General features: G+C 34.7%; 2 protein-coding genes and 1 long non-coding RNA gene across 4 annotated transcripts; 1 reads left to right on the forward strand and 2 right to left on the reverse strand.

Annotated features, from left to right (window-relative positions):
- Positions 1–368: 368 nt before the first annotated feature.
- LOC128172037 (ubiquitin carboxyl-terminal hydrolase 8-like) lies at positions 369–17,561 on the reverse strand. Of its 2 annotated transcripts, none has more exons than XM_052837807.1 (26): positions 17,369–17,561; positions 17,111–17,218; positions 16,710–16,854; positions 15,665–15,750; positions 15,156–15,289; positions 14,683–14,857; positions 14,137–14,299; positions 13,735–13,879; positions 13,084–13,532; positions 12,645–12,763; positions 12,205–12,355; positions 11,539–11,763; positions 11,303–11,429; positions 10,743–10,895; positions 10,280–10,451; positions 9,989–10,058; positions 9,457–9,587; positions 8,657–8,762; positions 8,383–8,487; positions 7,632–7,754; positions 7,156–7,269; positions 6,511–6,653; positions 5,812–5,944; positions 5,048–5,078; positions 4,673–4,761; positions 369–4,175 (listed from the first exon to the last, which is right to left on the reverse strand). In XM_052837807.1, exons 2-26 carry the CDS (start codon positions 17,206–17,208, stop codon positions 4,104–4,106), a joined length of 3,459 nt encoding a protein of 1,152 aa, XP_052693767.1. In that variant the 5' UTR covers positions 17,209–17,218; positions 17,369–17,561; the 3' UTR covers positions 369–4,103. The 2 variants fall into 2 exon arrangements, with proteins under 2 accessions (XP_052693767.1, XP_052693768.1); XM_052837808.1 differs by having other exon boundaries at positions 17,365–17,561.
- Positions 17,562–19,331: 1,770 nt separating this feature from the next.
- On the reverse strand, positions 19,332–21,909 carry LOC128174941 (uncharacterized). The gene is made up of 2 exons (XR_008242596.1): positions 21,781–21,909; positions 19,332–20,856 (listed from the first exon to the last, which is right to left on the reverse strand). It is a non-coding gene; the product is annotated as an uncharacterized LOC128174941 (long non-coding RNA).
- On the forward strand, positions 21,900–26,448 carry LOC128174939 (uncharacterized). The gene is made up of 4 exons (XM_052840362.1): positions 21,900–22,066; positions 22,475–22,563; positions 24,760–24,938; positions 25,792–26,448. The coding sequence occupies exons 1-4, from the start codon at positions 22,038–22,040 to the stop codon at positions 26,401–26,403; spliced, it is 909 nt and encodes a 302-aa protein (XP_052696322.1). The 5' UTR covers positions 21,900–22,037; the 3' UTR covers positions 26,404–26,448.
- The last annotated feature ends 294 nt before the right edge of the window (positions 26,449–26,742 follow it).

Here is a 26,742-nt window from a genome sequence, read left to right on the forward strand (position 1 = left end):
CTTCATTAACACTATACATGTACTCTATTTACTATTAGATCCATTGCATTTTGCTTGAACTTGTCACGGTTTAGAATATCAATTACTGTTATACACAGAGTTTCCCGAATTTATGACAAATCAGTTGTTATAGACACCATTATAAAATCAGTACAGTGTATCCAGGTTTCGAAAACCATATTGCGACAGCTAGGTACCTGAAGCTATTTTTAGTAACAGATACTTTCTGTCCAAACACAGGTGTAAGCGAAATAATGGGAAAAGGCGCTATACCTCTTTGAATCCAATAAATATTCAGTATCATTCAAATTCAGTCAAGAAATTAACTCACAAACTAAAAGGCTACCAGCATGAAGAAAGTAATAGAATTTTACAATGCAGAATGAAGTTTTATTATCTCATCTCTCTTCTTTACAACAATCAAAAAAATGTAACATCTGATAAAATAACAAATAATGTCAGTAAAAAAAATCCCATTAATATAGCACACTCGATAAATGAGCAGGTAACATTAATACTTTGTACATAGACACTTATATAGCTTTATGTACAGGCTTTGTTGACAAATTATTAAAATCATTGTCAGGAATATGTACATGTATGGTCTTAATCAGTTTATGTACATTCATGAGTATGTATAATCTAAATAAGTAAATTTTCCTTCATGCGTGTACATTTCACAGTTATGTACAAATTCACACTTCAATGTCAAGTTAATCTGATGACTGTCAAATTACTACATGCATGTTGTTTTAACACATAAATGCATGACTGTCAATTTGCATTTTACAGGTACGGTATGTACATGCATAACTTCCAAATTCAATCGTCTTTAAAAGTGGTCAAAGTCAAATGTTCACAGCCATAGATAATGATGAATCACAGTAATAACATGTATAAGTCAGGAAATAAAATAGAATTCTGTGTTTACATTGTGAAGCTGAATACAAAACAAATGATCATAAATCAAGCACAAGATCGGACAGTTCAACTTTAACAAAATGGAGAATTAGCCTTAAAAATGCAAAAGGTTTAATGTACATTTGTACGTGTATCAATAATGATAAAAGTTTAACTCCACAAATTAAATTTATCCACTACATGTATGGGGAATTAGCCTTAAAAATGCAAAAGGTTTAATGTACACTTGTACATATCAATAATGATGAAAGTTTAACTCCACAAATTAAATTTATCCACTACATGTATGTCATTGAGAGTGTTGAACCAGAGTTCTCAAACCCTGTGATCTATCTGTCCAACCAATGCCTGGTGATTTGTCAACGAGAATGTGGATCAGGAGCTCTCAGTCTCAAATCATGTGATCTAAGCTATCTATCCAACCAATGTCAGGTGACTGATAACTATGGAAAGAGGGGCTACAGCCATACTCTACATACAGTGCTGTGTTCTGATTGGTCAGCTACTGATCAATGAACGACGCTGTTGTACAGTACAACTAGTACATCTCCAGGGTCATTGTAACTCGGGTCTTTCATGCTTTGTATATTTCATTAAACTTGAATGAATGATCCTGTTTACATGGTACTTGCATTAAAAGACATTTAAAAGTAGTTCACTGCAACTATGGATGACTGATAAGCAAAAAACCCTAGAAAAGTATGCAAAACATCTCCATGTCAAAAAACATTTACTCATCAACTCAAAAAAAAAAAAAAACTAGTGGGTATTGTTTTTTTAACAAAAAAACACATGTCTCCCCTTCTCCCCAAGGATTGTAATATGGGGCAATTTTAACAATTGAAAAAGAATAATGTCAGCTATATGTTACCCAGACCCATCCTTTTCTTAATTTGACCTTGAGTAAAACATGGTCAAGGTCATATATAAATCAATAAAACACCTAAGTGTATTATTATTGTTCTTTGTTTAAAGTTTGAAGTCCTTCTGTCAAAGTATATTCAGGAGTTGAACAATGAAGTTTTATCTAATTTGACCTTGAAATAAAAATTTTAAGGTCAAGGTCAAAAATTTTGGTAAGGTTCAACTAGGTTATATACCATCTATCTATGATACAAATTAAAAGTCTGTATGTTAAAGGAGTCTTGTGTTATGGTCCAGACAATATTTTTTATGAAAAGCTTGACCTTGAAGAACAAAATAGGTCAACTTTTGGTGGCATGCACTCCTTCTCAATACTATCTACCTATGTTCCAAGTTTGAAGTCTGAATGTCAAAGGGTATTAAAGTAATGACCCAGACAAAATTTTATTATTTTTTTCTTTTTTCTTAATTTGACCTTGAGTAAAACAAGGTCAAGGTCAAATATTATTCAATAGTACCCCTAAGTGTATTATTATTGTTCTTTGTTCAAAGTTTGAAGTCCTTCTATCAAAGTATATTCAGGAGTTGAACAATGAAGGTTTTCCTAATTTGACCTTGAAATAAAAATTTTAAGGTCAAGGTCAAAAATTTTGGTAAGGTTCAACTAGTTTATATACCATCTATCTATGATACAAGTTTAAAGTCTGTGTGTTAAAGGAGTCTTGTGTTATGGTCCGAACAATATTTTTTATGAAAAGCTTGACCTTGAAGAACAAAATAGGTCAAGGTCAAAACTTATGGTGGTGTGCAATCCTTCTCAATACCATCTACCTATGTTCTAAGTTTGAAGTCTAAATGTCAAAGGGTATTAAAGTTATGACCCAGACAATTTTTTATTTTTTTTTTCTTAATTTGACCTTCAGTAAAACAAGGTCAAGGTCAAATATTATTCAATAGTACACCTACGTGTATTATTATTGTTCTTTGTTTAAAGTTTGAAGTCCTTCTGTCAAAGTATATTCAGGAGTTGAACAATGAAGTTTTTTCTAATATGACCTTGAAATAAAAAAAATAGGTCAAGGTAAAAAATGTTGGTGAGGTTCAACTAGGTTATATACCATCTATCTATGATACAAGTTTAAAGTCTGTATGTTAAAGGAGTCTTGTGTTATGGTCCAGACAATATTTTTTATGAAATGCTTGACCTTGAAGAACAAAATAGGTCAAGGTCAAAACTTTTGGTGGCGTGCACTCCTTCTCAATACCATCTACCTATGTTCCAAGTTTGAAGTCTTAATGTCAAAGGGTATTTAAGTTACGGCTTGGACAAATATGGATGAAGAAGAATAAGAAGAAGAAGAATAAGAATAAGAAGAATAAGAAAGTCGACAAAAACAATATGTCTCCCCTTTGAAAGGGGAGACATAATAAGCAAATGAAGTCTACATGGAAACATGGCGCACATTTAATCGTTACTTTAAGAAAGACCCAGAACCCACCACAAATGATATGTTAGTTACAGTAAAACACGGTTATAGCGAACACGCTTATAATGAATTGACGCTTACAGCGAAGTGAATTTCATTCCCCAAGTCTCTATTTCATGTTGTAAACTTGACGGATATAACGAATTACGCTTATAAGGAAGTTAAGTTGGCCGTCCCTGGGACTTCGTTATAAGCGTGTTTTACTGTATACAGTTAAATATACCTGTATAAATATTTGTTCTTCAATGAACTTCAGGTCATTTTGTATTTAAGTACACAGTCATTCGCTTAGTCTGACTAGATTAATTATTATCATATGTACAAATCTGGGTGTGGTTGGGGGAGGAGTGCTTCTTTATCCAATTTTTTCAAGTCTGAATTGGTTTCCCACTCCAGATTAATAACAAATGGATGTCTTTCATGAAAGACCTGGAGACCCCAACACTCCACCTTCATGGATGATTGCAGTCAATCCTGAATATCTTTGGTTGGAGACTTTCTCCTGATATACATGTAGACATACATGTTCTCTTGTACTGGTAGGTTCCAACTATCTGGTGGGATGGAATGATTGCACAAATTGTAAATTGATGAAAAAATTCACCACTTGAAACTACGGTACACATAAATGTATCTTGTGACATGATTTAGTCAGACAAAATATTGTACATATAACCAGTCGCATGTGGAAATGCCAAAGGAATCAACCTGATGATATTCAAAAGATTTGGTCAACTTTAAACAATTTGATGATATGATAATTGTTTCAGCCGACGTTCACTCTATGAAGTTGATTTTGATTTGATGACAGTTTCTATTCTTGGTGGTGACTCAGAAATGTTGTCTGAAATTGGGTGGTAGCATCTCCACTGACGTGTAATAAAGGACATAGGCCAAGGAGGACTGTAATAAAAAGTAATTACATTACAATGAAATGTATAACACTGTTAATTATTACATGTACACAAGTCAATGAAAATATCCCTTTTTTTTATTACACGCAAGCAAAAGAAATAATCAAACTGTTGTTAAACCCATTTTTTTTTCTTTTAAATTGCACATTAAATTTGTTTATGGTAGTTTTAGTAAAATAATTCCATGAGTTACATGATATCAGTAAAAATTTCTTCCAGTTATTGCATCCTATCAATGAAATAATCAGACAGATGTGGTACTCCAGATCTATAATTAGTTATTTTCAAGGTAATGACAGATCATAATCAATTTCATTCCATTGCAAATAAAAAACAGAAGATAATATGTATGTGTATTACCAAATTTTTTTTATCTTGGTTTTATATTCATATAATAAAACAAATAGTTTCATATTGACAAATTCTAACTTTGATTACCTGATAAAGGATGAAAATTTAATATAAATCGGGTATATAAATACTGACCCTGACGTCAGACTCTTTCATCTCGGACACGTGGTCGTCGTCGTACTTAAACCATTTCTCTGTGCACGGGTTACGACAGTACGCAGTGTCTGAAAAAAACCCAACAGCATTCTATACTTGACTACTGACTAATGTAAACCTGGATAGTTTTTGTAATGCATGTACATCAAATGTACACAAAAAAGCAATGGCATTTACAATGTACTGCATTTTCTCTTGTAACTGGGTAATTACAGATATATTGTTACGACTTACCGGTATAAAAAATTTGACAAAATATAATTTTTCAGCATTTTTAAAAATATGACACTTATAACTGTACATCATGAACACAATTTATGTAGATACATCGAATACAACATAAAAAATACTTACAATGTCCCCCATCCAAAGTTCCGGAGTGGTTCTGAAATCAAATAAAAGAACAGCGATTAATTATTTAACAAATGTTAAAAGCCAATATTACCGGTAGTTGATTATTACTTTCTATATGCTATGAAAAAGTTATCATCATGAACCTTTGATTAACTGCCTTCAATGACATGTTCTTTTCATCAAAATATTAATTTATATTTATGAAAATGCAAACACATTTTGAAATAGACTTTGCAACTCATCAAAATAAACATCATTGCCATTATATATAATTTTCTATTAATAATATTGTACAATTGGAAACGCCCCAGACACTTGACAGTTTGAGATAAGAATAATTTTGCATAAACTTACGAAAAAATAATCAATAAGTTGCCAAATTGTATTGTTATACTTTCATGTTAAATACTGAAATCTGATTGGTTAAGACGCAGTTAATAATATTTTCTATTACCCTCAGCGTTAGCAACGGGTAACATTAAAAAATGTTACATGCGCGAAAATTATGCGCGTACGGTTTGCTGTAGAATTCACGTAATTCCTATATAAAGGCAGTAAAATTTTCTTAAAAATTAAGACATTCAGTATAACAAAATAAATAGTGCCTGTTTGCTTCGCGTCAGTTGACAATGGTTTTCTCGGGGTGTCAATTTCAACTGTTACCCTCCCAAACAGGCACTATTTATATAATGCCAAATACCCACTTTTTAAAAATAATTATTTTAAAAAAGGGCAAAAAAAACCCTCTTTGTCTGAAAACTTACAGAAGTGGCGTAGAGTCTGTAGGAGGACTTGATGGACTTTGGACCCTCCAGGTACGGATTGAGATCCAGGTTCCGGGTCGGAAAATCCACATAGCTGTTGATCTTCTCTCTCCACTGTCCCTTGTACACAAACCTGCAATGCATGCACATGTACATATACATCACAAAATACTGCTGCTGGTATTAAGGGTCAAGGTCAATGTTTTGTAGTTTGTATACTTGGCATAAATAACATGGATATTTTCCTGACATTCTATACATATACTATATTTTATTACTATACTTGACCCTTGCTCACTTATCATTAAATTTTTAGAAAATAAATACAAATTCAATGATATTTTATTTCAACATATTTTGAACATGACAACAAACAGTGTACTATTATGGAAAAGTATTGGATTTTGACTATCGGTGTACTAATTGTTGTCAGTAGATAATAGTGTTTACAAGGTACACAATTACAATAGACATGAGTCAGTCTGGTACATTAGCGCTACAGTAATCCTAACACCAATAATCCAGATAACCACCTCTTGGTCAAATTCAAACTGGGACCAATGTTTGGAATGACATTTTATCATAATTGCACGGTGATTTAATTATCCTGTTGCTCTATTGATTCCGACAATTTATGTTCGGAATATACATGTTCAGAATAAGAACTGTATATCTGAGTGATGGAATTCTGGCACTGACCTGTTGAGTCCTATCAGGAGAATTCTGGGAAGTCTCCAGATGTCGATTTTCTTGACCGCATCACGATCCACCTTACAGCGAGGACAGCGCCACCTACTGCTTCCTGTCAACCTCTCCTCCTTCAGGAATAACTTAAGACACTCCTGTAAACAAATGACACAAATTATGTCATGTCAATGGACCATATTATATATCTTTGTAATAGAGATTTTTTATTTTTTTATATTTTTTTTATTATTGGGGGGGGGGGGGTTGAAAATAAGACTATCAGTACCAAATTCATTTACTCTTTGCTATCATTATCCCTCAAAATCTTTTTATATACTTGTAATTGAAAAAAAACTACCTTAATATAATAACTTTTTCTTTCATCCTTTGAAAACAATCCAGATAGATTACAAATAAAATGCACATAATAAGTATACATGTTCTTACAGTGTATTAACCTGTGGAAGATTAATGAATTAAGTTCAAATGACAGGTATGTCTCTATGGTAGCTGTAATTGGTAGAAAACAATTTTGTGTCTCCCATTTCTTATATAATATCATAAATTGTTTAGAGAAAGGTCTAAAAGCAATTTGGACCCAAAAATCAACATATTAAAACAATAAATCAATGTAATAAGCAAGTTAAACACCCTTACCCCAAGACTACATCTGGATGAGGGGGGTATGGGGAGGGTAAGGAACATGAATGCCTGGAAGTTGACCGACATCTTCTGACAGTGTAGACACATCAAGGTCGACTTCAACTGTCCCTGTAAACAAAACAAATCCACGTCAATCTCCTAAAATAACTATAATTATACATAACATATGGGCACACATAATTCAATACATTGCACTTCTAAAGTATACGGTAAACAAACATTAGCCACCCAAATTTTATAATATAGGTCTCATTAAAATTGTGAACAGGGATTTTGTAGTGTCCAACATCAATCTTCTATTACATAAAAAATAAAGGCAAGTATAATTCAACACACTGTAGAATACATTTGTAATAAATGCTAGCCAGGCAAAAATCCTAGTAGGTACATGTATCATTAATTGTTGATATAGATTTTGTAATGAAAAAGTGTTCTTGAATCAAAGCTGTGAGAGAATCACTAGACCAAACCTGGAACAGTTCGACAATGATGGACTCGTTACATAACTGGTGGTGTTTCCATGCCAACTCGGCTGCCTGGCTGTCCCCCATCTTGTCATTGTCCTGCTCAGGGATCTCTGGTCGCTTCTTTACCTGTACAATAAAATGCATCTATCTTTTCATCTCATCTAAAGACAAACTGAGCTTGAAAGATGAATATCTTTACAGGAAAATGTCTCGGATAAAAAAAACCTTGAGACCAACAGCTACTTACTGATAAGTACTGGTACATATGTGGAGTTTGAAACATGAAAATGTCCTTTGTGAACATTGGAAGGACAGATGGAAGGGACAACAAAGTAGGACATTTACTTGGCGTTGTAAGACTGGGACAAAGAAGCATGCACATGTAATTCTTTTACATAGAGAGATATAATTAAATATTCACTTAAGAGTTACTGTAAGCACAAAAATGTGGGAGAATTGAGTCATAAATAAGACAACAGTTACTGTAACTGTACACTGTGGAATCATTAAAATTCAATGTGGCTCAATTTTCATGGTATTCAACAGTAGCCCTATCCCACAAATTTACATCCTCCATGAAAACAAATTCTGAAAGGGTTAGTTTTCCTACTGAAATTGAAATTGAAAATCAAAGCATCCACGAAATTACATTCCCACGAATAAGCAAAAAACTCACACGATAATAAGTTTCCACGAATTTAAATGATTCCACAGTATGCCATGACTGGGGGTGAGTTATCACTCTGACACTTACCCTGTTCAGTCCTTCGTGAAGCCCGTCCATCAGGAAGGTCAAGAAATCATGGCTGTCCTGTTGACTGGTCCCCGCGAAATCAGGGTTGTGTTTCCCCACCACATACTGTAAAACAAAGATCATCACTTACGGTTTATATATCTGCCTTAAACCATGTATAATCAGTGACTGATTGGCTGACAAGATCATGTAATCACTGTATCATTTAAATGATCTATTCATCAGGAATTATAAAACTATAACTCCTCAGTGTTGGGAGGGGGTTCTTTAATACCTTGAAGTCCCTGGGGGTGATACACTTATACTGTCCTGACCACAGGGCCCTGATGATGACCGAGAAGTCGTCCGCTATCTCTCCATAGTAACCCAGCTGACTCTCTCTGTAAAAAACATCCAACAATGAAACAACATAATGTGACAGTTTCCCTTTTGAAAAAAAAAAACAATAAAATTACACATAAACTTAATTGCATTTTATGGCTCAATTTTGTAGGTTTTCAAATCTTAAACGGTTATTATTTTTTTTAATACGATCAAATGCATTTATTTTATTTCACATAGTAGATTTTAATTATGAATCTTCAGTTTTTTATATATACTGGTAGCATGTTTTGCTTTGATGCAGTAATCATATGCAACATCTGAGAACCCTATAAAAATATCACATCCCTTCACTTTACTTGCAGACTTTTACTTATTGAAATCATACAAGTACATATTGCACTTTTACCTGTTAATGTCAGATATGTACATATCGTAGACTTTTACCTGTTAATGTCAGATATGTGCATATCGTAGACTTTTACCTGTTAATGTCAGATATGTGCATATCGTAGACTTTTACCTGTTAATGTCCGATATGTGCATATCGTAGACTTTTACCTGTTAATGTCAGATATGTGCATATCGTAGACTTTTACCTGTTAATGTCAGATATGTGCATATCATAGACTTTTACCTGTTAATGTCAGATATGTACATATTGTAGACTTTTACCTGTTAATCTTACAGGTACATATTTATGGCAGATTTTTACCTGTTGGTGTAATACAAGTTCACATTGCAGATTTTTACCTGTTGATGTCATACAGGTACATGTCGGTCAGGAAGTAGGTGGCCAGTGGGGAGGTGTTGTTCAAGCACTGAATGGTGGAATTCATGTAGCAGGTGTTACCAAGGTTACGGAGACCTGTGAGTGCCCGTCCCTAGAAAGAAGACCAAAATCTGTCAGGATCACACAGAAGTAGACCTCAATGATAAATATTGAAAAACCTGCATTACACCTTTACCGGTACTTGTTACTCTGACCACTACGACATACAAAGGAAACTTCTTGAAAATGTACAAGTTGAATATTCAAGGTGGAATGCTTCTGAATCATCAAAATTTCTTTTTCATGGAAAGTTTAAGTATCTTTTCTGAATCATGATTTTGTTGTTCAAAGAAGGATATATGCCCTGAATCATTTTAAACATTATTTTTGTGGGTTTTTTATGAGAAAGTGGAAAATCTGTTTTGGTTGCAAGTAAGACACTATAGGGGTTACTTTTTCTTAGTACCAGTATCTATCTATCTGAGTGGTCCCCTCCCCTGGTCGGGGACTTACCACATTTCCATAGACAGGGTTCAGCTCCCTGTGTACTGCCTTCCTTGGCTTTGGTTGGGGCTGGTCAATACTGAAAACAAGCAATATACACTGTAAGGTTCAGTTTGTGTATCAGTCAATCAAACCATATCCTGTATGAGCCTCACCCTTGTAAGTCAAGGGACCCGAATACACTACTGCTCTTTAGCTCATGAAATGCTTTGCTTGCTTTTTTCCTTAACCAATAAATAGGTTCAATGTATATGATATTTTGTCTATGCTGTATGTATATCTATTTTAGTCTGTATTTACCGTGGCTGAGGTTTGGCCGCTCTGTTGATGACCGGGAGAGTTTTTGGAGCCTGCTCTTCATCAAACAACATCTTGGCGATGTTTGGGGAGGAATTTGAGCGTGTCAAGCCTCTCTTTGGTGTTGATGGTTCATCCTTTAGTTTGGTTACAGACAACTGTCCAGGTGGGAGACCTGTTGATTCAATACATAATCCCAAAACATAGAGTATTTTCAAGAACACTTTCAAATCACACAAAATTGACAAGAAATAAAATACATTCTGTTCTCTTATGATAACATGATCTTCATGGTTTTCTAGATACTGAAAAAAAACTTCAACAAGCTTGATCTATTTGCCTAGGCTAAATTATTTCTTAATCAAAGCTCACAGATTCAGAGCGCTGATTTCTACACAATGTACATGTATGCATGTTTGAGTCAACTATTCACCAAAAAACCGTGAGAGGTTCCTCTGTGACTGACCTGTTTGAGTGACCGGTGGCTCCCACTGGGTGGTGCCCTTGTTGTGGTTGATGTAGTAGTACCGCCGCGTGTTGGGGTCCAGTCTCTTTTCCCAGCCAGTGGGTAGGTTAGGGGAGGGGATGGTTCTTGGTTTGGACGGCTGGGACTCCGATACTGTTACATACAACATATATCAATTTGTATAATGTTATGGAGAGACAATCCTTCATAAAGATGCTGCTAATGTAACATACAACAGTCAATGCATGATTTTCATAGAACAATATCGTAAAATATGATAAGGAGATAATCCCACATTACAACCTAGCTAAACTAACAGATGAGTGATCTTCAGACTGCTCTCATTTCTCTCTGAAGCCCCCCTATTACTATACTTAGACTCCAGTCCAGATAGTTTCTCTTTTGAGCTACAGGTAATTCTGCATTGAACGACTGTACATGTATCTTGGTACCCAAGTTGATGTTTTGAGGTACTTATACACTTAATGGTTAAGGTGGACATAGCTTCCGCTTATACTGACATTTAAGTGGACACAATTTCTAGATGGAGCTATACTTACAGTTAAGTCGACGCAGTTTCTCCTCAGCCTCTCTTCTGGCCCTCTCAGCCTTTTCTCTCTCTAGTTTCTCTTTCTCCAATTTCTCTTCCTCTGCCTTCTTTGCGATTTGTTCTTGTCTTGATCTTTCCTACACAAATACATAAACTCAAACATTAAGTTAAATTATTATATTTAGTCTTCATATCGCTAACATTTATCTTGACAATGTCATGTGCTAAAGATTTAGTAGGAGTTACCTCCTCTTTCCTCTTCTCTTCTTCTTGTCTCTTCCTCTCTGCCTCTCTTCGCTCCTCTTCCTCCTTTTTACCCTGAGCTGCCAGTCTATCTGCCTCTGCCTTCTTCTGTGCCTCTCGCCTAGCTTCTTCCTCACGAAGCCTCTTTGCCTCCTCCTCAGCGCGCCTCAGTTCCTGTGTGCGTCGCTCATCCTCAAGTTTGGCATTCTCTCGGGCTGATTCCAAAGCCTGGACAAAAATAGTATGCATATCTTACAATTAATCCATAGATTAGATCAGAATAATTCATGTCTGGTAAAAAGATCTGTACATAAAACAGAGCATCTTTTCACTGTGTGGAGTACATATTGTTTCACAAAGCAGCTCAACTTTCATAAATGACATCAAATTAGGTATTTCCGTTTCTAATGATATCTACAGGTACAGAACATCATGAGAAACAGTTCTAAGCTATCTTCTTGATATTAAGGGATATGCTACCATTTCAAATCTCAGACCATAATGCGGTAACTGTAAAGATAACTTCAAGGAATGGATTCTTACAGCTGAAAACTTTTTACCTCTATTTTGGTCACATGTACATGTACATCAATAAGATGCTACATCTATGGAACCATTACCACAAGGTCTACACACTGGTTCTGCTATTGTTATGTTATGACCCCACACCTTTTTTTCAGCCTCCTCCTCTTCCCTTCGCTTTCTCTCCTGCCTCAGTCTCTCCACTTCCTCCAGTCTTCGCTGCTTCTCCTGCTCCATTTCTTCCTGCTTTTTTCGCTTCTTCTTCTCTTCTTCATCAAGCCTCTCCAATTCTTTCTTCCTACAAGCCATCAATGCAACTCATTTACAACTCATTATGATAAATAAATAGTAATTATTGTGTCAAGTCAAATTACTGAGTCAGTATTGTCACACAAACTTTAAAACACAACTTAATTGACGATGACAATATTTTTTAAATTATTGCATACAAATGGATCATATATTTAATTAACATTCTTTTTTTTTTTAAATATTTAAAAGATGGCATGACCCATAATGTTCCAAATATTTTTACACCTTGACACCATTCACCTCCGTATCTGCCTCAGAAATTTAACCTCACTCACCTATCATCCTCCACTGCCTTTGTCTGTGTGTCTGTTGTTTTCTCCTCCATTATAGCCTTTTTCTTTCTCATTAGCTCCGCCACATCTCGTGCCTGCTCCATTTTTAACCTCTCCAACTCCTGGAAAGCAATTGAACTCATTATAACATTATAACATTGGAATAACATAGAGTATTTACAGCATGATTCAGTGATAAACAGCAGTGATAAGTATTCCACAGAAAATTCATATCAGCTGAAATCTGAGTGAAAATGCTGAATTGTGAAAAATATACATTTAAAGAACATAAACGCCAGAAAACAATATAAATGTGAAAAAGTATGATTTAAAATCCCTCTCTGTAATCTGTCTGGTGGGTCCATCACATTACCCGAATCTCCCTGTGTTATATCTGTCCCTAACATTATCGAGAATCTTTGTCATGTACATAATACATTACCTGAATCTCCCTCTGTAGTTTCATCCTCTTTGCCTCCTGTTCCTCTGCCTCCTTGTCCTTTTCTGTCTGTGCCTGTAGCTCCTCCTCCTTTCTCCTCCTCTCCACTTCCTCATTCCTCCTCTCCTGCTCCTTCCTCTGGGCTTCAGCCACCAAGTTATTTTTAGATTCTATTGACACAGATTTAGCTTCCGTCAGAGAGTTCACTGAAGCGTTGCGTGGAGGGTTCACGCTGCTGTTTGCGGGGGATGGTTTAGGTTTTGTGGATCTGTCCACAGAAGGAATGCCCGGCTGGCCTAGACTCCCAGCCGCTGGAGCTGTGGGCTTAGGTAGATCGGCTACACTGTTAGTCAGGCCCAGCGGGTCATAGGGCTTCAGCAGATCAGGTGTGGCCTTGACAGGTTTGGGTGTTGGAGAGAAATCTTCATCAAAGTCAGGGTAATCAAAGTCCACTGAAAAATACACAGTCAATTATCAAATAATTATCAATGTCTTCCTTATCATTAAAATTTAATTTATTAATCATAAACAACTACATACACAAAATTTGTCATCAATGAGACAGAAAACTGGGGGAAGGAAATGCCACATTGTGTGGTAGAACTTTTAACTCAACAATCCTCATTACAGGTTGTCAGTGACTATTCTACTTACATGATGGTGCTGAGGAGACTGGTCCCTCCTGGTTGGGGTTAGTGACCCTGGAGTTTGTGGTGAGCTGGGGGTAACACATTAACCACTGGTCGTACCCTCCCTCTAGTATCAGTGGCTCACTCTTGATGATGACGGTGGAATCATACTGAAACAACAGACCGAGGGTGATCTCAGGGATTTATAAAGGCTTCATTATTATCCTTTAACATCACATTTTTTTCATAATTTACAAACGTTGCAATAAATAACTTGCTCTAGATCTGAACATCTACATTTTGTAAAAAGCTTATGCAAAGAAAATCCTTTGATATTTATAAGAACAATAAAGACATTTTTTTATAATGTTGCTACAATCTTCTTAAAAAAAATTACCAGTACAAGATTTACTTGTTCTTGGCATACCTTAAATAGAGCATCCTTCAGTGTACGGAGGGGTGTTGCTATGGTAACCTGACTGAGGGTGGAGTTCCAGTCCAGTAGTACAATATGGTCCACTTGACCTCGTTTCTTCCATAGAATCTTGGATTCGTCCGACAGATTCTGCTCTATGTAGGTCACTGTTGATCTGCAACAAATTCAGTTAAAAACAAACTGTAGTACTAATTTGGAATGAAAATTTTTCTTTTACTTATTGTGAAGTTACATTATTTATAAAAGATAAACAGAGACAAAACAATTTTAACTCCAGTCTCTGATACACAATATGTGATTCAAACATGATACACAACAATATAGTTTTTTGAAGTTTATTTGTTGGTGCCCATCAGATCCAACTTCAAAAATTCAACATCACTCCTCTACCAATAAGCTATAACTTAAAACTGTAATTCGAAAAGTTCCATTTATTTTTCAGTAGTAAACATTACAATGAAGGTCATGACCTCCAGCCCCTCTAAATGACACAACAGAACAGAGTGACTCATTGGATGATGGCCCCGGGGCCCTTACCCTGGTTTAATGGTCTCTGACGGGACACTGATACAGGCCTCGTGTTTGATGTGGGACTCGGCGTACTGTGAGGTCAGTCGAACGTCCATGACGATGAGACTCGTGTCCTTCTCGTTGAGCAGACTGTACAGCTGTGTAGGAGTTATCTTACTCTCTGCCACCGGTGCTGGCTCAGCTGGAAAATCATAGATTGACAAAACACATAACCCTGGGATGTTAAAATGTGGGTTTAATTGAATGGAATAAATTCTGAATCTTTAGTTATTCATTTGTGTTCATTTAAACATTACTTTTTTTTTCTCAGTACATAATATCAAATTATTTAAAGTTCTGTGCATAACAGAAAGGTCCTATCATGCAAATACAGTGAAAAAAAACTTAAGCATGAACAGAATATAGGAGCTCTCACAAGAAATTTGTGCTCGCCTTTGTTACGTTAATGTACATGATGTGTATAACTCGTCTCTACCTACCTGGACCGTCTGTCTTCTTCTCCTCGGACTGTTTCTCGGTCTCTGGGGTTTTGACTGGCTCCTCTTTGGGTGCACTTTTATCCTCCAAGGGAGATAACTTACTGGCCACCTCTTCTGCCTCGGCCAACTCATACCTGTCAAAAAGATATGGTCACTCATAGCAATATAACAATGTATATCGCCAGTTTATAAATAAATTTCTCAAAAGTCAAACAACAGACCTACATTGTCTATTGAATGCAATACCATGCAACATAAGGGGTCTCTATCCTAAAAAGAACCCCAATCTCCAACAGTAGCTCAAAATCATGTACATTTTTGTATGTTACATACTGCATAGTACAGAAATTATGTCCTCATAAATAACAAAAAATTGCAAAAAATTTATCTGTCATGTCATGCGGATTGATAGGGGTATTTTTGCGCAAACCATTGTGAAGTCAGCAAAAAATTTCATACAAATGAACTGATAGATGTGAAATTAATGTAACTGAATACTTTATCTGTACCTGTCTTTCAGGCTAGCGGATAACTCCTCCGCTTTGTCAATGGACTTCAGTAAATTCTTCTGTCCAATCAAGCTATCATAGTAATCCTGTAAATAATAAATATAAACCATTCACCATGTTGATCAGCTAACCACTCTGGTTCAGTTAAGATAGCACATTTTTTTTCACAAGAAAAAAACATCTAGAAAAAAATGGAGATTGAAAACGACAGGAAAATATATTGTAAGCATGGATAAGGCTTCGTGATTGAAGCCTTGAGATATTTATGTCCAATGTGTTCATGTTTCAATGTAGTGCTTTACTATGCATATGTTACACAGGTACGGTAAGTCTCGAAACCTCAAAATCCACATGACCAGGGATAAACTTCCCGAGATCAAGAGTTTGAGTTTTCACGGGTTCGAAACTTTTTGGGTTGACTGAGGGGTTTTAAATTAGTATGACTGGATTTCATAATAAGTACATTCATTCAAGTACTAATCTTTCACACATGCTTCAAAATGGTACTATCGGTGTGTATTTTACAGGTGAATATTCATATACCAGTACCTGGATGTTTTTAAAAATTAATTTAAATATAATTTCATGATAATTCTGTATATCATTTTATGTATGACAAATATCATATTAAGCATTTGTTGTAGCAAAGACAATTTAATTGTATCAAACATGGATCATTTAAGAACATAATTTTTAAAATAAATATAAAATTATTGATGGTGCTATTCTGCATGCAGTTTCTCATCTTTATAGCTGACTCGAAGTTTGTGTGACAGCTTCATCTCATAATCATTTCTTATTTTCACTGTGTTTCAAAATTATCGTAGGAATGTCAATGTTATTCATTTTAAAACCAGTCTTACTGTAAACATTACCAATGTCAATTATCAACCAGTTATCAAGAACTCCAAGTGATCAACATTTGAGCCATCGAGAATTTCCTGAGTTTATACAATTAACAAAATCATGGATTCACATTTGAAAATCAAGTTAAGACTTTTCAGGAAATCATATTGCATAGATGATGACCAGAGTTGTCTACAACCTTTTGTTTTTTGTAGTCGGGTAGTTTTCGGGCCAGCGTAACGACATTGAAGTACTTCATGTACAGGATGTAGGCCTTCTCATCATCTCCTAGCGACTCATTTAACTCCGCCTCCTTGTGAATCTTCTGAGCGGAATTTATCAGTCTAAAAAAAATTCAAGAATCTCATAGTATGTCACTTCGTATAATGCATCATGGATCACTGTTGCATTATATAATGTTTTTAGTAGTAAAAATTCAAACTGTCGTTAGATATTTTCATACACATAAAATCCGTCGCAATGCCTTGGCATTGTGAAAGTAGGTCTGCTATAGATCTAACCAGAACTGATCAACTAAATACAACAAGTAATTAAAATGGAACAGCATAGAGTAAAAAGTAATCACTAGATAATACATACATTTTTGGATTGGTTGTCATTTTGGCTGGCAGGGCAGCTAAATCATTAAGCGCCTTCAATGATTTGGCAACATACAAATCTTTCTTCTTTACTGGCATGGCGAGTTATCTGAAACAAAGGATTGACGATTTATGGCCACACATCATCAACCAACATCAATCAACATTTTATCAGAGTAATTATTTCTAATTTCACTTTTCAATTTGACAAAATAATTAAACTTGAGTTATCCATTATCTCAACAAAATTTCTACCTACTTCCTGTACTTCTTTTATCAGAGTTGGAATCGATTCTTTCAATGTCCTTTAAACTAAATCTGATACATGTAATCAGGAAATTATATGTGTGGACCACATTACACATATATTTGTTGAAATGTCATTTTCTCTTCGATTTGCCAATATTTACATTTTCTTCTTCGTCCATTTTATTTTGTCACTCGGAACACCTCGGTTATTAATAGTGAATGAGCCGAGGTATACCGAATTGTTGTTAGCCGATCCCGATCGAGAGTAGAAATCCTCTTATTTTAGCATCATGCATAATTTGATAAATATACAGGGGATTTTTCCTGATTTCAAGTTACTATCATTCTTTTTACCCCCTACCCAGAATAAGAGAAATAATAAAAATGATACATATGTATACATTTGTACCTTGAGGTTTTCATTTGATTTTATAATGGTTTGGGGGACTTGTTTAAAACATATATCGCTCCTCTTCAGTGACATTAATAAATATCTTTTCTTCTATTTTATTAATGTATTATAGAGACACATGCGACAATAATTTTTCTTTACTAGCATTTAAACCTGTTGATGGCAAAAAAAATTAGGGCGCATTACCAGGCTATTTTTAGAGTTAAAATATTTTGATGTTTTTTTTAGAGCACCTGACTAGAGAAAATTCAGGGGGCCCGGGTTTGAATTAGTGATGAATTCGGCGACCTGTTTCGCCGCACCCCTATGGACCACAGCTGATCATCCCGACAGCGCCTGCAACCCTGAGTCATAACAAAACAGGAGACGCATGTATTACAACAACAACGTCCCCACTACCAAGAACATAATCTTCTGTCTGATAATGGTGATCATTATCATGTGGATGGGGTCCGTTGGCTGTAGGGTGGCCGACGCATGAAAATCCTAATCCGTGGAAGGGGGGGGGGGGGGTGTATACCATAGTTCCCAAAAATATTCTTACCTACCAAATTTATTTTCCCCAAATCATGAAAATCTTAATCCGGGGGGGGGGGGGGGGGGGGGGGGGGGGCTAGTATACCTAGCTATAGCTCCAACTTCTCAATATTTCAATCTTTTCATACCTATAGTATACCTTTAACTCCAACTTCTCAATATTTCAATCTTTTCAAGGTGAATTTCAGATCAATCAAGTTGCGAGAAAAAGTGGCGGGGCTGAATAACCCTCTATTATGCTATGTACCTAATGGTAAGGTGTGACTTTGCAAAAAAAATAAAGAATCGGGTGCCCCCCCCCTCCCCCCGGTTCCGACGCCTATGGTACGGTCTGTTTTGATTCAATTTTAGGATGTGAAGAACCCTGCAACATGTCTGATAACGTTGGTAATCTTAACCAGGAACTTATCATACAATTTGAGAAGGTCCGTTATTTCGCAAATCGTAATAATAAATTCATTATGGGTTAGAATGGGATGGGTATTTAGCGATTAAATATGAGCATCATATTCTTAAAAAAATGACTAATTTTTTTATGATGAATTTGTCATTAAGTTTTTATTACTCTCTTTGAAAAGGGGATGTCAGTTCCAAAATTTATTTTTATATTATAAATGTATTTAAAAGGTCTGCCGCGGTATTGTCGAGAAAAAAAACCCAGTAAAACATGGTTATAGCGAACATATTTATAATGAATCGACACTTACAGCAAAGTGATTTTCATTCCCCGAATGTAACTATATTACATGTTGCAAACTTGACAGATAAAACGAATTACGCTTATGAAGCCAATTCGCCCGTCCATGGCATTTTGTTATATAAGCATGTTTTACTGTATTTTTAAAAACATTTTTGTCTATATGTTGATATTTTTCAATTACTTTACAAATTCACGGCACATGCTGTAGTTTTTTGGCGGGGTAAATTCTCAAAGTTTGAAAATGCCTGAATTTCTGACTTGTCTGAATGTAAGAATTGGTAGCCCGAAAATTACTATAATTATAGAAAGAAGACAACACCACAATTAATTGTTAATTTTATTTGAGTAACTCACAAATAATAATGGTTTATATTAATAATAATAGTTTATTTCCAATTTTGGGCCCTGAGAGCATGGTAGATTACATTTATTTGAGAGAAGTGTCTAAAAGAGAGATTCTACATACAAAATAGTCCAAATATGACGACCAAATACCAGTAATTCTATTTGGTAAGCTCAGCCTCAGTTGCTGGATAAAACATCCATGGATCAGAATTTTCAGCATGTTAAACTTCATTAATTTTTAATAACAGATCCTGTTAATTTTTGATGGATGCTTCTCTCCCAACAAATTATGAATGGAAAACAAAGACTGCACACAAAGACATTAGAATTGCAGTCATTGCAACATACATTAATTCATGTTTCATGGTCAAGATATGTCGTACAATAAATATATTTGATTTAATAAATTCTGTGCATAAGCAATAATCATGAAACTACATCATGATATAAAGTTTTATCAAAAGAATGTAACATAATTATGGGATGAAGGAATAATTGGAAAATTGTCTTCAAAATTTTTTTGTATACTCAACACATATACATGTATTGTTAATGAAATGACATTAGATCTCAGTAAGACCAGTCATCTGCTCAATTTAGCAGTGACTTTAAAATGGGAAAACTATGCTGTGCTACGAGGAAGTAAAATCCTTGACAATGCAGAACTCCTGAAGATTCTGCTCATAATGAAGACAAGCAAACACGTATATTCAGATATGCAAATTCAAGTATCATGGAAATGGTCCTTAGATTTAGTTAAAAAAATTATGGTTTGGAGAAAGAGTGAAGATTTCCTTGGCTTGGACACTGAAACTGCTTGGTAAACAGTTCATGGCTTGCCTTGGAGAAAAAGCAAAGATTTCCTGGGCTTAGACATAGAAACAGCTTGTCTGATGACAGTCTAAATGTTGAATCTGAGATGGACGTTTTCATGACGGCAGGAAACAGCTTGTCTGATGACAGTCTAAATATTGAATTGGAGATGGACGTTTTCATGACGGCAGTTGATCTCATTAGCCATCTCGTAGCAGATGAGAAGGAAAAGTACATTGAGAAGATAATAGGATGTGTCCGCTTTCCACAACTAACTGGAGAAGTACATAAAGAAGATAATGGGATGTGTCTGCTTTCCACTGGTAACTGGAGAAGTACATTGAGAAGATAATGGGATGTGTCGGCTTTCCACTGGTAACTTGAGAACAGCTCTTCTAGTTCCTGACTGTAGAACTGACCACTGACCAACACCCATAATCAAACAAGGGAGTGTGTTTTCCTGTAAGTCTTAAATAAAATCTGTGATGTATCATGGAGGGAAGGTGAAACTTTCCTGGAATTGCAAATTGAAATCCAGATGTTGTCCGACATGAATAGAATAGATGAGATGGAACTATGGAACTTGTCGATCCTCTTCAAGGACGGCAGAGAAGAACATGTATATGGTTTGGCATTTGATCCGAATCCCTCTGCTGGTCCAGCTGCAGATTCCCTGTACAATGATGATCTGCTGAAAAAAATAATCAGATGACATAAATTGACATTGGAGAGTATCAGTTATATTCAATCTGAAAAGACTATACAATTTCAAAGGCAATGCAAAAAAAAATTAATATAAACAATTATAAAACCTTTATTTGAATATAATCATGAAATAGGCTAATAAAAGTATTCATCTTTACTTGAATTTACCAACTACATACATGTAAAAACAAAAAATCAGGTCTTTAATTGATGTGAAAAGAGAACCGATAATTTTACCATATTAACACTCTATATTAACTTTATGCCCTCTCAGTACTTCACTATAATATTTTCAGCCAAATCTTCGGTATAATTTAAAACCTTTTAAAGAAAATTACCAGTATACTAGTATGTACGTCCCTGAAATTACAAATGAAAAAAATACAAGGCCACGTGACCGTGGCGTTTGTAGTGTGTTATATATAAAGTTATATAGGATACCATGCGCGGATCTAGAGGGGGGGTCGGGGGGTCCCGACCCCCCCCCCCCCCTGGAAAATGAAAATTTATTAAATTTACATAGTAAAATTATCGCGAAAATATGCCTCGGACCCCCCCCCCCCCCCTGGCAAACACAATTATCCTTCGGACCCCCCCTGGAAAAATTTTCTGGATCCGCGCATGGATACAACTTAGCGGGATGTGCAGTAATGAATGTCTACATTTACATAAAAATTGAACCTCACCTAACAACGAAGGGACTTGTGTAGAAAAAAATCATTAACAAGTGGGCTAAAAACATCGTTAAAGGGGGCTTATATTTTTCGTCTGACATACCGGTATCCATTTTTTTAACGATGCTTTTTTTTCTATACAAGCCCCTAACGTTTAATTGGCCATTCCTAACGGTTAATCTCATTATTTATTTGAAAAACTTATATTTTATTTCAAAACAATACTGTTTACATACCTGAATTAAACCAAATTGAATGTTCTATAGAGAACTTTTCTTTGATTATTGATATTCCGCTTTTTTTTTTTACAAACGACAACTCAAGGAGAAGCTAATCGATAATCTGGGGCGACTTCGGTTCATACTCGAGTACGTACTATAGTTACTAGAGTTGCAACCGAACACCGGTAGTTTCAACCCGAATTACGTCATCTGACCTAATGAACTCTACCTTCTAAAACCCAAGCACGCTGTAGAATCACTCGAGTTCTAAGATGGCGTCGGAAAGTGCAAATGCAGATGTGTAAGTTTTAATTTGTCGCATTTATCTTTTATTATATTGAATATATAGAATATTTTTCGTTATTATGCGTACATTTTAATCGACCTGCGCACTATCTTGAACAGGATGGGATTTATACTCGGAAAATTTGTCATCTTGGAACATTTATGCATAAATAATTTGTTTAACAGTTTACATGTGAAAATGTTAACGGTGTTTAACATTGATGAATATATATATATGATTGAAGTTAATACTGAATATATGACAGAAATTTCTTTTGGCCACCTTGAATAAAAGTTTTGAAAGCATTAAATTAGGGTTAATTTTGCTTTTAACATATTCAATGTACCAACTATCACAGAACCAGATTATTGATGTTGACAACTTGACAGTTTAGTAGATTAAAATATGTTAAATGTATTGTAGGGTACACATAACACTCTATAGAGGTACAGAGCAATTGCAAGCAGTCTTATCAAGAGACTTGTACGAGATGGTGAACGACCCTAACTGCGGTAACATTTCTTGATTTACATTAGTGGGACTTTTTGCTAAAATTGTAATCTGGAACATTTTTCAAGTTTTTTTTTAAGATAAACATAGTCAAAATGTAATCAAATAAATTAAAGGCCAAAATGCCTTATATAGGATTTAATTATGTTTTGACTGTGTTTATACCAAAAATGACTTGAAAAATGAATTGGGTTCATTGGCGGATCCAGAGGGGGGGTTCCGGGGGTCGGAACCCCCCCTTTCTCTGGGACATATGAATTTTTTTGAAAACGTTTAATGCCTACTTAAAGGCAATTTTTCCCATTTATAATAGAAATACTGTTATTATCTCAAATAAATGCTTTTAAAATTGCTTATTTAAAGAATTTCGTACTGCGTCCCATAATTTTGTTCTTACATGAAAAAAACTAATCAATTTTTTATCGAAATAAAGTACATTGTACTCCCCTTCTGCATATGGTGTTTACTACACTGAGTAAAAATGTGGAAAATGAAAGAAAAAATACATAAAATTAAGCAGTATCGCTAAAAACACAGATTTATAATAACATCAACAATGTATTTTCTACTCTATTTCTTTTTAAAAAATTGGTTATAGTTCATATACAGTTTTCATCGAGTAAAACGACGTTCAAGTACGAGTACACGCATTCGTTTTACTTTAAAACCGATTTCAAATGTATTGTTTAGTTAATTAACTAAAGTAATTATAAAAGATGAGTTTTACTTCGTTTCATACGAAAAATACAAAGAAAATTACATTACCCGCTTATGCGGGTTATGCTATTTTTCTGGAATGCTAGCTACCTTCATACCCACATGAAACACAAAAGAAAGTTTTTTTTGCTTTGTTTCCAAGAATCGGAAATTCTGTTACAAAAATACCGTGTAAAGGGTTTATATGTAAACCATTATGAAAATGCCAAACTTTTCTAAATATGATCGCATTTGTACTAGTGCCAGATGATGTAGCGCACCCATTACAGAGGTCACATCAAGTTCCCTGGGACGACAATTGCTTTTACCACTGTATTACACACGTACCATTTATTCAGCAGATAAATTATTCCCATTCTTTTGTCATATCCTATCATTTAGACCTTTATTTAAAAAATCAAAATTGATAAATAGTTCAGAATTAATTTAAAAACATCAAAGACATAAAAAAATTACCAAAATATCCATTTTTATAATAATTTGTCGTAATTAGTCTGAGTTATTTTTTGTTTCTTAGTGTTTCTTTTCTATCAAGCATAGACGCACTTTCTCATTGCTGGAGACTTGGGTTTCTTGAGGTTAGATATTATGCAAATCTTCCTTACCTAAACCAAAACGGCAAAACGCTCAATAATGCAGTGCACTCTGCTGTTGAAATAGATGTGAAATAGATAGTGATGAGATAAATGTTTATTAAATACAGTTGTATACGCACGGAAAACGTTAAAAAGTCCTTGTTTATTGACAAATGATGAATTTTGCCCATATTGGTTTTCATCAAATGGAACCCCCCCTTTTACAAATTGCTGGATCCGCCTCTGGGGTTATTTCTGAGACATAGAAAATATAAATATCTGATTAATTTATGTTGCATAAGTACTGTAAATGTATTTATATGCCTTTGCTTTCATAACTTTGTGTAAAACAATAAAAACGAATCTTGTTTAGCTTTCAATTAATTCACAATCTGAATTGTTAATGAAAAGAAAATTGCTCTATACTCTGTCCCAAGATATCCTGGATTCACATTTGGCTTAATTGCTTGATAATTATAAATACCTCAGGATTCAAACGATTTCCAAGATTTCTCAATTGAAACGCCCCTGTTAGCTTATCAGGTTTCAATCCAATGCTTAAAAGTGTGATGTCTACGGAGATTATTTATTGCAGCAAGCCCGGATGATAACGTTGAAAAATTGCGGATGTATTCCGAATGGAGAAAAGATGTAAACATTCCCCATTATAAATCTCTGTAAGGAATCTGTTTTCGTTCCTGTGAATTTTTCCGAGTGAAAGATGATAGAGTGTCAATGAAATAATTGGAAAATATCCCTTTCAACTATTTCAATTGCACTTCTTTCACAGGTATTTGTATTTTTAATAAAAATCGTCCAAAATGTGCTGCATAAATATCTTGGGACAGACTATAGACTAGTATCTATACTTCATTATTTTTACATAAATATTTCTTCACATTATAGACCCAAATCTTAAGGAGCAGGTATATAAAGCTGCGGTTAACAACACAACGTCAAGTGACACAAGTAGACCAAGTACAACGTCAAGTGACACAAGTAGACCAAGTACAACGTCAAGTGACACAAGTAGACCAAGTACAAGTAGGAGTAGTTGCTCTTCCCCAGTAAACGGACCTGAAAAGGTAATGAAATAACCATGCATTCCATATTACTTGTATAATTCCAACTGACACTGAATGAATAAATACATGTTAAACTTAATAAAATGTACAGTCATGTTAATGAGAAAATGATTCATAATTTAATTCAACCAATTTGATTCTTAAAGCTGCATGGTCTGATTTTACATCAAATTTTATGACTGCTTTTAAATGATGGTTATGCTAGTAATTTGTATTAAAAAAATAGACTTTGCAATAGTTTTCCCATCAAAATTTAGTGATATTTAGATAAAAAAAAATTATTTACAAAATTTGACTTAAAAACAAATGACACAAAAGGGTATCATGTTATTTCGCCTCATATTGAAATTCGCCCCTGAGGTTGAGGCGGCTATAATGGTATTAAAACTATGAAATTGCTATAGATAAAGGTCATAATGTTTTAGCGCATCAAAAAAAACTGTGAACATTTTGTTCACTAATATTTCTTAAGTTTAATTGTTTACAATCGATGCATAACATGCAGATTTGAATAAATCTAATAATTTGGGTGATGAAACTAAACGGTTTCCTTTTCTAAACATTCCCATTATGCAGTTTGGGGTTTTTTTGGGTTTTTTTTAGTATGCCCATAGAAATTATTGTATTTACTTTGAATATTTCTAACACTTTGAAGGGACACCAATTCTTCTGGTGTAAATAGGCAAACGTCTATAACTGTCTAAGATAATTTGTTTTGATAGAAAATTATTTGATACAGTTATAATGAAACAATAAGACCATGCACCTTAAACACATAAATTGGGATACAGCATTCTTCAAGTAAATCATTTCCTTGAGTTATGTTAGTGATAAGTTTTATATTTTTCGGTAGGTTCATATTTGGAAGGAGTGTGAAGAGAAAGAATTGATCTCCATCAGATCTGACATGGAAGAAGAGTTTGAACAAGTTAAAAACCATGATGTTTTGTGGAATCGGATAACAAAAACATTAAATAACCACAAAGTCCCTGTTACTTGCAACCAAGTTAAAAACAAGTGGAAAAATTTGAAGAAAACCTACAAAAAAGTAGTTGATGATAATCAAAAAACGGGAAACAAGAAAACTACATGGAAGTATTTTGAAGAATTTAATTTACTGTATGGAAATAGAGCTTCAACAACTGCTAAGGTAACATATGACAGTGTAAAGGGGACACTGAACAGTCCACAGTCAGAAGAAAGTTCTGGTGAACATGGTCAAGGAGCACCTGCTTGTTCTGCATCCACATCTGCACATCAGAATACTGGTAAAAGAAAACCATCAAAAAGTGTAACTGGTGATCATGAATTAGAGTTCAAAAATCCCAAAAAAGCAAAGTTGGCAAATGTTGTTGACAAATTAACTGCACAAGGCGATGAAATGATCCAAGAAATGCGAAAACAACATGAGGCAAAGATGAATCGCTTTGACAAGCTACTGGACTTGCTAGGAAAAAGAAATTAAATCTGCGTTAATGTATTTCTCATTCAATTACTGTATTCATTCCATTTTGCCCAGTAAATTTTGTATTATTTAATGTTTGTCAAAGGATCAAATTCATATTTTTTAGTTCAATAGTGAATTCTTTTGTTTTATAATATGACATCAGACTTTGTCCATCATTTTTGTGAATTTTTCTTGATGGAAAAAAATGAAAGCTTTTTGGAAGTTTTTCTTTTAAGGAATATTCATTCAATGTTGCCAAGCATATGTTTTGTATATTTAATGAATGGTTTATATTTATACTCCTCGCAAACAAAGTTTCAGATGGTATTTAGGAATCACCTTGTCCATCTGTCTGTC

The sequence above is a fragment of the Crassostrea angulata genome, chromosome 2, assembly GCF_025612915.1.
Source record: "Crassostrea angulata isolate pt1a10 chromosome 2, ASM2561291v2, whole genome shotgun sequence".
NCBI lineage: Eukaryota > Metazoa > Mollusca > Bivalvia > Ostreida > Ostreidae > Magallana > Magallana angulata.